Source organism: Rattus norvegicus, chromosome X (genome assembly GCF_021556685.1).
Source record: "Rattus norvegicus strain SHRSP/BbbUtx chromosome X, alternate assembly SHRSP_T2T, whole genome shotgun sequence".
In the NCBI taxonomy this organism is placed as follows: Eukaryota; Metazoa; Chordata; class Mammalia; order Rodentia; family Muridae; genus Rattus; species Rattus norvegicus.
In genome coordinates this window covers 7,690,721-7,701,672 of record NC_141554.1, presented here as the reverse complement: position 1 = coordinate 7,701,672, position 10,952 = coordinate 7,690,721, and the positions used below count along the sequence as shown (strand labels likewise).

The window sequence follows — 10,952 nt, the reverse complement described above, 5'->3', positions numbered from 1 at the left end:
AGTTTTATTGAAGTTTCACGAGCTTCCTTGTGTCTTGTTTGTGATTTTGGATGTCTTTCAAAAGGACCATGTTAAAGGTTTGCTACCAGGCTAGTTGTGATAGTTGGAGGAGGTGGAGCCTTTAGGAGGTGGGCACTAGTAGAAAGAAGTTAGACTATTGTGGGCATGCCTTTGAAGGAAACATCGGGTCCCTAGCACCATTATTCTCTTTGCTACATGGCTGCCATGAGATGAGCAGCCCCTCTACCACATACTCCTACTGGTGTGTTGCTTTACCACAGGCCAAAAATAGGACAAACAGCCATAGCCAGAAACCATGAGCCAAAATAAAGCTTTTCTCCTTCTGCTGTTGTTGTGATAGGAAACTAGTTGCTTCCATGCCTCAGATGGTGGTCTCTTTGGGGTTTTTACAATCTGGGCACATTTGGTGCATTGGCCGGGAAACCAGAGACTTCCAGGACTCCCAAACCTGGAGGGTCTGGCACCAATTGGGTAAATATCTGTCTTTGTGTATTTTCCGTGTCTGTTTTTGCTCGCTTTCTTTCTTTCTTTCTTTCTTTCTTTCTTTCTTTCTTTCTTTCTTTCCTTTCTTTCTTTCTCTTTGAAAAAAGCCTCAAGATGTCTGTGTAAGCAGCAAGGAGTGGCTAAGAGTGGACGTACTGGAGGGTCACAGCTGGGGGAGTCAGGAAGATGTTCCTGGCTCCAAGGTGGATGAAGTACACACCATCAGTTGGAGGAATTTTTGGTGGAGGACAGAGAGCTCCACCATCAGTTACTTTCAGTTTCCGAAGCAGGAAATTTGTGAGTCTGTGAGTCTGAGTCTTTGGATTCATTTTTGTTTTTTAGTGGCTGAACAGCTATTTTGTGCCTGTCTATTCTGTTTCATGTGTTGTTTGGTCTTTACTTGTATTGGATTGTGATGGACACCTTGGGATAGACTGTTTCTCACATTTGTTGGTATTCTGTCTAAGCTCCACCCCCACAACTACCTGGCAACAGCCAGGTATGCTCTGCCCCACAGTTAACTGGCAACAGTCAGCTGTGCCTGACTATAGAAGGGGCTGCTTGCCCCCTCCTCATTCTCTTGCTCTTTGTTCCTCCCTTCTCTGGTCTCTTGCCTTCTTCCCCGTCCCTCCTCTCCTGATCCCCCTGCTTCCCTCCATATGCCCATGGCTGGCATCCTTTGTTTCTCCCCTCTTCCACTCTTCTCCTCTCATTAAACCTCTCCATGTGGAACCATGTTGGTTTGGTGTGTTCTGTCCAGGAAGCGAGCCGAGATTTAAACTCCAACATTGGTGGCCCATACCGACGGGGTTTATTATCTCCCTGTGAATACCTAGCCCACCAATCTGCCATTGTGTGCTGCAGGCCACAGTGGCAGCCGACAGCATCATCCACTGGTGCCAGTGCCGGTGCCGGCAGGGTCGAGGTCGCTCGCGTGGGGCTGTGGTGAGGAGATGCGTGCCACTGCCTCCCTGTGCTGCCCGATCACTGCTGCGCATCCCACCGTTACATCCATAGCATCCATTGTGCCATTGGACACCACCACCTGCTAGCTGCTGTGAGACTCAGGACTTGCACCACGTGAGTTTCCACGCAGCTGGTGCACATACAGTCTTCTGCATGAGTCACTGCCCTCTGTGTTTCACCACGTAGTGCCAGCTCTTGCCACGTGGATCACTTAGACAGGCCCTCATCAACCACATGGTTTCACAAATTCCTCAGTTTTATGGGATCTTCACAATTACTGCCAGCAGTGTGGTAAATAGAAGGAGATTCTTTATGCCCAAACATTCATCTACCTTCGCTCTAACCCCTCTCTGTCTTTCGCTTCCTGTGGCTTCCCGCTGAGGTAACCTGTGTCCCAGTACTGGCTGGTCAGTCCTGCAGGCCTCCTCATTGCTGAGATGCCCTGCTTGCAGCTGCCCGCCAAGGAGAGCTCCTTCTTCAAGCACATACTGGTGAGCGGTGACCTACTCCACCTCTGTGAGCTTTCTTTACCTCAGAGCTTGACTTTCCATGGTGTATACATGGTCTCAGGGGAGCATACTTGAGCTTGGAGCTACCCCTGTGCCCTGGGGATGGATCCTTTTACTGACCCATGTTCTAGGACCTTTTCCCTTGGGTGAGATTTTTTTCATTCCTCTTTTTATGAGATAGTTTAAAATGCCAGGCCAGGCCTGGATAAGCTGCTCTCTGGCTCAGGAGCACCGGCTCTGAGTGTAGCCCCAGCCCTGGTAGGGACAATTAATAATCCCTATTCTCACCCACGGGTCTATTGGTCTTTGCCACCTGTCCCTATTTCCTGGGATATTTTGGTCTAATTTACACTAAGCAGAAAACAGTATCTCTGTCTGGCCCCATCCCCAGGCCTCCCCCTCCTCCCTTCCTCCTTGCTGCTGCACTGCTGCAGCTCCTGGTTTGCAGCAGTGAGAGGTCCCCGCTTAACATTAGTGCAGTCATTTTTTAAAAATAAAAAATTTTAAGTTGGCCTCTGCTTAGCCCCTACACGTTAGACAATAGACCAGAAAGTACAAAAAGCACATTCCCACCCACTCTCCAGGAAGCTGCCCGACCACAAGAACAGATGGTATAGATCGTATTGTTCTCAGAACTGCAGGGCAATTGCAAGGCAGGAAACATCTCCGGGAAGCTGCCCAACCACTATAGATTGTGCTGCAGGACAGAAAACATTTGTCAAGTCAGATGTCCTTGGTACTGGAATAGCGGTGCTGACATAGCTGTGGCCTTGTCCTGAGAACTCCAGGACGGGAAACATCTGCCTAGTCAGATATCCTTGGCACCGGAATAGCTGAGCTAATGAAGCTGTGTGACTATATAAACTGCATACTTCTGCTGTTCAGGGCTCTTCACATCCCTCCTGCGTGAGGATCACCCTGTCGAGCCCCAGTGCACTGGTATCCCGAGTAAACCTCATGCTTTTGTATCAGGAGACGTGAGTCTCGTGTGTTTGTGGGGTGGCGTCATCCTCAGGATTGGAGCGAGAGTCTCCTCCATCTGAGGGTCTTTCAGCAGCAGGAAAAGCAGGTCTGGCCCCATCCCTTGCGTCCACCAAGGACTCTGCCTATGAGACCTGCTTTTCCATGCGCATGTGACCCCTGGGCTTCCCCTCTTCCCTTCCTCGTTGCTGCTGCACTGCTGCAGCTCCTGGTTTGTGCCCTGTGAAAAGCAGGTCTGACCCGGTCCCTTGCGTCTCTGTGAGACCTGCTTTCCTATGCGCGTGCGACCTCCACACTTGCGCAGCAGCAGGAAAAGCGAGTCTGGCCCCGCCCCTTGCATCCTGCCAGGGAATTCTGCTTGCTAAGAACCATTTGCAAGCGAGCTCTCTCTGTCCCAGACTTTGCTCCTGTGCTCGGCCACCACAGCTTTGAGATAAACAGATTTCACACTGTCTTTTCCAGTGTGCTTACACCGCCACCCACGTACCAGTGCCTCAGCTGCACATGCTTGCACACACACATGCTTGAGCCTCTCCCTTGCTCTGCAGATTTTTCATTCCTACCCTGTCTTGACATATGATCCTTACTAATAATTTACTTCCTGAGGAATGCTGGCAAGTTTGGGAGCAGGAGAGAATACATGCAGACGAACATACCTAATTGGATATGAGGCAGTACCTGACCAAGATCCCTGATGGAATTATAATTCCACAGGTGGTATTTTAGCCAGAGATAGGTTCATGACCTGGCTTCTGGCCAGTCTCCACAGGGCAGTCTTAAAAACCAGTGAATTTTGAAAAACTGTAAGAGGTCATCCAGGAAAAACAGGAAAATCCGTCCCAATTTTTAGAACGCCTTACAAAGACTTTATTGCAATATACTTATCTGGACCCTGAAAATCCAGAAGGTAAACAACTTCTGATGACCTATTTCTTTTTCCAGAGCTACCCCGATCTAAAAGACAAACTTAAAAAGCTAGAGAGGGGCCCCTACTTCCACAGGCAGAAGTTTAAGTGCTGGTCTTTAAAGTGTACCATGGGAGAGATGAGAAGGCTCACAGACAAAAATACCATATGCTGGTCGACCAGCCTCAGCCACTGCACTGGATTCCTGGTCTTCTAAGGCTAAGGGACCACCAGGCTCCTGCTACAAATGTGGTCAACAAGGTCATTGGGCGAGGGCTTTCCCTAACTTCAGCAAGCCAAGGGGCTATGCTCGAGGTGCCATCAAGAGGGACACTGGGCTGTCGATTGCCCTCGTGTTACACAGGACAGAGGGACATCACTCCCAGATAACCCTCCAATGGATCTCCTAGGCTTGGCTATGGACTACTGAAGGGGCCTGAGTTTCCTGGACCTAACCACTGCCACCACCAGCAGGGAGCCCCAGGCAACTATCATGGTATGTGGGCAACCCATCTCCTTCCTCTTGGACACTGGAGCCACTTACTTGGTCCTAACAGAGTTTTGGGGACCCAGTTCTCTCCTGATCCCTTATTGTCAGGGTAGGGGGGCAACCTTACCTTCCTCATCAAACCCCACTGCTTAGTTACATTTTTACGGGTGTACCTCTCACCCATTCCTTTTTGGTAGTGCCAACATGCCCTGTCCCCTTATTGGGAAGAGATCTTCTAGCTAAGTTGGGAGCTTTTATTTCCTTTGCTCCACCCATTTGCCTGAACCCAAGTTCTCCAGCAGTCCCTCTGCTCCTTCTAGCCAACCAACCTACTAACATGGACATGTTGCTTCCTTTACCAGCTTCTCAGGTAGACCCCTAAGTCTCATGGACCAAATAGACTCCACCCAGATAAGTACATCTGCCTAAAGTTTCCACGTACTACCTATTCCAAAGGGTGGGATTCCTCTGGGTTTCAAATGCACATCTAAGAAAAAAAATTTCTTTTCTTTCAAATGCACTTAATCTTATTCTCTACCTATAATAAATATATATGTGTGTTCTAGCATCTTGTCAAGTCCAGGTGCTTACTATACCTAGGACGGCTCCAGAGAAGCAACTTCCAGATGTTCTATCTCCTCTCACAGACACAGACACTTCTATTGTACCTGTTCCTTCTGACCTATCCTCTGATGGTTCCACAGACCCTGTACAACAAGGAAGCAGTCAATTCTTAAGACTGGACGAACAGCCCATACCCATTTTTCTAAGTTTCCTAGAGGCACATCACCCCAAAGGAAGTAGGAAATAGAGATCACGACGACTATATTCCTGCTCCACCATCGTCTCTAATTTTTCTTTTTTAATTAAACCAAAATGGGGAATGTTGGTATTCTGTCTAAGCTCCACCCCTACAACTACATGGCAATAGATAGGTATGCTCTGCCTCACAGTTGCCTGGCAACAGCCAGCTGTGCCTGACTATAAAGGGGGCTGCTTGCCCCCTCCTCTCCCTCTTGCTCTTTGTTCTTCTCTGCTCTCTTGCCCTCTGTCCCTGTCCCTTCTCTTCCCATGCCCATGGCCGCCTTCTTTTCTTCTCTCTTCTTCTACTCTTCTTCTCTCATTAAACCTTTCCACGTGGTTGGTTTGGTGTGTTCTGCCTGGACACAAGTCGGGATTTTATCACAACAACCTTAATCTTACTCTTATTCATTTTAAGAAAGTTAGGGTTAAGGACTACTTATTTTGGAGTGGCTGGCTTTTGATGTTGGATGGCCACTGGAGGAAGAACTCCCCAAGGTGTCAGCAGTAGAGGATAAAGTGTTTTTCAAAATCCCCTCCCCCAAATGCTTTGTCACAGGAATGGCCACAAGGTGACAAGGAACAACAGGAGCCAACTCCAACCCAGCAGCTGGCTTCATCCTTGTTGGCAGCATCAGCTTTAGGGCTGGAAAAATGTCTTAGAGGTTAAGAGCACTGAATTCTCTTTCAGAGATCCTGAGTTCAACTCCCAGCAATCACTTAGTGATTCTCTTTTTCTCTCAGGACCGGCTCTGCTCTGAATTTTATGGCTCACACAGACTTATCCCCTTGCCCCCTCCCCCTCTGCTGAGTGCAGGCACAGTGCATATTGGCACCCATGGTCGCTAGAAGGTTTAAGGCTGGGGCCTCCTGCAGCTCTAACCAGGCTTTCCCTGAGTTGGGAGGTGAGTTCCCAGAGAGCAGGGATTCATGCCTGGACAAACTGGACAGAAGAGGCCCCAAGTGGGCAAATGTATGCCTCACGTGAGCTTGCAACAGACTTCTGATCACTTGTTTTGTTCAGTAATTGGCTATCCTTCTTGCCAAGAGAAATGCTTGCTCCCTGTCTGAACAGATGTGGTCTCTGAATTGTAAAGAGAAGGTCTTTACTGACACTATCCTGCCACATTCTGCCCACTGAGAGGCAACAACCATTCCCTTCCATGTGTACCCTACCCCCTGTGTCCCCAAAGCTCTTACAGGTTCTCTTCACCACAGACAGAGGCCAAGAAACTGGCTCCTGGCTCCACAGGGAACCTACCCAGATTGGGAACGTCTCCAAATTTACCACCAGGCTCTTTCAGCAGATCTCAACAATAATTTGGCCAAGGTTTAGATACAATATTAGACAGGAAATTGATAAAAATTGGCATTTCTTGAACAGGTCATAAAGACTATGTGTAAGGCTATACACACATAGACCCTGAGAAATCAGAATTCTAGCATGGTAGCCCTGGATTTCATCAATTAGTGCCAGACATTAGGAAGAAAGATATAGATTCAAGAAAGATTAAGAGAAAAGTTGTTGAGGGATCTAGTGAAAGTTGCAAAGAGAGTGAAGAAAAGTGCAGATTAAACAGGAAAGACATTGGATGAGGATTTGGTTAGAGTCCTTCTAGCCAACAAGGCCTCAGATCCAGGAAAAAAGAAACTCCAAGCTTCAATAGATTGCTGGAAGAAGAGTAACTAAAGGGGTCATGACCCAAACTCTAGGACCATGAAAACAGTTGGAGGTTTATTTATCAAAGAAAGTGGACCCAGTGGCAGCAGAATGGCCAGCTTGCCTGTGTATTATTGTTGCCACAGCACTGTTGGAAAAAGATGCAGATAAATTAACTTTGGGACAGAATTTAATTGTGACTACCCCTCATGCAATTGAAGGGGTACTCAAGTGGCCCCTGATTGATGGCTCAGTAACACCTAATATGATTCATTATCAGACTTTACTAATCAACCCTGGCTGAGTTATTTTCTAGCCACCTGTTTCCTTGAACCCTGCAACTCTCCTGACTGACCCTGACTTGGACTGTCCACTCCATCAACGTGACGAGGTTGTGCTCAGGTACACAGAACCTGATCTGACTTGAGGGACTTTCCTCTGTAAGAGACAGAGTGGACCTGGTTTATGGACAGAAAGAAGCAGCTTCAACCATGAGGCTCAGAGAACAGGGGCAGCAGTGACTACAGAAATGGAAGTAATCTGGACTCAGTCTCTTCCTCCAGGCACTTCTTCCCCCCTCATAAATACATTTGGCTTAAATTATGTGCCCTTTATAAAGCAGGCCGGGTTCCAGAACCACACAAGTCAAGGAGACTGAGTCTATGTGAGGAAATAAGGTGCACTTAAACCCAGGTGTAAAGGACATTACATCATCCTGTTAACCATGCCAACTGTAACAAAGTGGATGAAAATCACTGTCTGGGTGCACTACACTCACACCAGACCTGCTTTTCCACTAAAGAAGACAACTTGACTCCAGCTGTACCAAAATGGAGGGTTCAAAAGGACACCTACCTCCTCAAGTTCAAGTTGATTCAGTCTCAGTTCTGAGTCTATTGTCCCTGCTAATTATATGTACTGTGTGTCTTATATCCATCTTTTATGAAGACATTGAGTTAAGAGTTAAATATAATGTTTCTACATATAGATGGTCACAGGAAGGTTCAGCTTTAACCCTCCAGACTATATCAGAACAGGGTATCTGTATGGGGAAAGTCCCCTTGTCACATCAACAATCAGACTGTTCCCATAGTTTATTCCAAACCGATTATTCCCCTAGAACAGACATGGTGGGCCTGTTTTTATCATTCATTTGCATGAATGGGGTGGTTCTTAATGCTTTTACCCCAGATGGGTTCTGTAATTTTGGTTCAATTAGTGCCCCACATAACCTATTATTCAGAGAAAATGGTATTAAGAGCCTTAGTAGGACAAATTGAGGGAGACCTTATGAGACAAAGGAGAAAACTTACTCTTTGACTTAACATTAATTCTAGGGGTAGGGCTAGCTCAGGTTGGCACTGGGATAACTGCCCTAATATTACAAAGAAAAGAACTATAACAGTTTAAAGGCAGACATAGATAAAGATATCCAGTGCCTAGGAAGTTTCGTTTCCCACCTGGAGCATAACGTACATTCTCTGGCTGAAGTGGTGTTACAAAACAGGAGGGGGTTAGACTTAGTCTTTCTACAAGCAGGGCTATGTGCCACCTTCCATAAGAAATGCTGCTTCTATGTTACCCACTCTGGAATTATTAGGGAATCATTAGCTAAAGTTAGAAAAGGTATAGATAGATGCCAAAAGGAATGAGAAAATTATAAAAGATGATACCACTCACTGTTTGATTCCTCTCCTGGTTAACAACTTTTATTTCTACCCTCATGGGACAGTTAGTTATTCTTTTACTTCTCCTTACCTTTAGACCATGTATCATAAACAAACTTTTATAATATATAAAACAGAGATTGGGGGCTATGCAACTAGTGGTAATGAGATCTCACTATCAATCAACAAATTAGCACAAACAATCTGGACCTCAAAGAGCCCAAGGTTTGCTTCCAAGTAACTAGTAGAGGGGGGAATGAAGGGACTGAGGCAGCAGAATAAAGTCCATTTTGTTCTTAAAACTCCATTCTAAGTTAACTTTCCCTTAGAGAGGCATGGTCCCTTCACTTGAGGTCTGAGAAAAAATTCACAAAATGTTCCTGGCAGTAGCAAAATAGACACAGCAGCTGCAGCTGCAGCTGGCTGATAACCATAAAGTGGGCTAAGGAAACATGACTCTTTCTCAGGTCAAGAGGCTCCTTTTTGTTGTAGGCTCACTCACTGTGGTTTAACCAGGTGCTGTAAACCAATTAACTGAAAGACCAACATTTCTTTACCCTCTCATGTAATGCCAAGGCTTGGAAACCCCCACTTGAGTTATTTTTTCCTTTACAAACCCCCTTCACTTAGAACTGGGGTGTACTGTCCTTCCTGTTCCATCAGGAAGATTGGTGGCCCAAATTTGAGCTCGAATAAAGACCCTCATGTGATTTCATTGGGTTGTGATTTCTGGTGATCTCTTTGTGGTTTTTATAATCTGGGCACAACAGTTCCAATAGGGGCAAAAATGTTACAGGCTTAATCACCCATTTTTTGATTGTATTTAAGGCCCATTCCACAAGAAGGAACTCATACTTGTCACCTCTAAGTGGCCAAGAACCAGAAAGTAGATAGATCATGGGCCTAGCAGAAAAACTACTATTCTGCTAATGGAACGTATCAACAAAATTACTGAACTACTTCTATTTCTATGGATCTGAGCAGTATCCAACTTCCTTCAGGGAAGCTTCTTGCAGGATGTAGGATTGAACAGAGATGCCCAACTGGAAATGTGCAGGGACTGGGAGACTTTGGAGCACTCAGCACTAAATGAGGTGCCTTTGTCAAGCCTACCCATCAAGATTCAGGGATCTTTCTCCTTCTTTTTCCATGGAGTTCCCTGAACTCTGAGGAGAGAGATTTTGATGGGCACATCCTATTTGGGGCTGAGTGTTCCAAGGCCTCTGAGTAATGTGTATTTGACCCCATCTGCTGCATGAGGAAGCTTCTCTGATGATGGACAAACAAGGTGCTAATCTATGAGTACAGAAGAGTATCATTAAGAATCATATTATCACTATTTTCTTCTTCTTTTTTTAAACCTGTATTATTAGGTTTACACTATGTCCCTTGACCATCTAGTCCCAGGTTCTTGGTCACGCAAGCAGTGTCACATAGTCTTTGAGTAGTTGCCCAATACCAAATGGACCCTATGTTTTATTGTGTACTTTTAGAGTTTATTTTTGGCGGGGGGGAGGGTTGAGTGTTGATATTCTTTGTAAATTTAGTTTATCTGTTTGATTCTCATTTTTGTATTTTTGTTTTTGATGTTTTTATTTATTCATGTATTTTTTTCCTTTTTGAAAGAGAAAGAGCATGTAGTTGGATGGGTAAAGAATTGGTGGGAATCTGGGAGGAGTTGGGGGAGAGCAAAGAATATGATTAAAATATATTGTGTGGCCCATTGGCTGATCTGAAAAGCCATCTTTGCATTGTTCTTGGGTCACTTGAGCCATCTTTGCAGCAGACTTCTGCAGCTTTCTCACCAGAGTCCTTGAACTGGATTTCTTTCTCACTTGCTGCATCGCACCAACGGGCATGCCTCACTCACCATGTCAGTCCCAGCAGTAGACACCAGCTCCAAGATCACCACCAAAGACTTGAAGGAGAAGAAAGTTGTGAAGGAGGCAGAGAATGGAAAAGAAGCAGTTGCCAATGGGAATGCTAATGAGGAAAATGAGGAGCAGGGGGCTGATAGTGAGGTTGCTGTAAAAAAAAAGGAAGACTGTGGGGAAGAGGAGGAGGAGGAGGAGGAAGAAAGTGATGATGAGGAAGAGGATGAAAATGAAGATGCGGAATCTGAGGCTCCTAGGGGCAAGCAGGTAGCCAAAGATGATGAGGATGATGATGTTGACACCAAGAAGCAGAAGACTGATGAGGATGACTAGACAGCAAAAGGAAAAGCTAACCTTATACACCTTGACCTATTCACCCTTCTCTTCCCCTCTCAGAATTTAAATGTGGAGAAGCAGGCCCCACCCATGCACATTGGGCAGTGCCACCCACAAATGACATGCACTTTCTACCACCCCACCAAAATCATACCATGAATTTGCAACAGGGGAAGAAAAAAAGAACCAAAACTTCCCAGATTCTGCTTTTTTTCTTAAATATATTTAAAAAGGAAAAGTTGTTTGTACTTTTTAATTT

General features: G+C 45.8%; 1 protein-coding gene and 1 pseudogene across 3 annotated transcripts; both read left to right on the top strand.

The window, feature by feature from the left end:
- Nucleotides 1-6,020: 6,020 nt before the first annotated feature.
- On the top strand, nt 6,021-6,165 carry LOC147998128 (Nuclear RNase P; annotated as a pseudogene).
- A 4,189-nt stretch (nt 6,166-10,354) lies between these two features.
- Nucleotides 10,355-10,695, top strand: Ptmal1 (prothymosin alpha like 1). Of its 3 annotated transcripts, none has more exons than XM_087601134.1 (2): nt 10,355-10,450; nt 10,484-10,695. In XM_087601134.1, exons 1-2 carry the CDS (start codon nt 10,355-10,357, stop codon nt 10,688-10,690), a joined length of 303 nt encoding a protein of 100 aa, XP_087457260.1. In that variant the 3' UTR covers nt 10,691-10,695. The 3 variants fall into 3 exon arrangements, with proteins under 3 accessions (XP_087457260.1, XP_087457261.1, XP_087457259.1); XM_087601135.1 differs by having other exon boundaries at nt 10,355-10,507; nt 10,547-10,695; XM_087601133.1 differs by having other exon boundaries at nt 10,355-10,695.
- Nucleotides 10,696-10,952: the final 257 nt, after the last annotated feature.

Coding starts and splice junctions, on each gene's coding strand:
- Ptmal1 (XM_087601133.1), top strand. CDS start 10,355: ATGTCAGTCCCAGCAGTAGACACCAGCTCCAAGATCACCACCAAAGAC.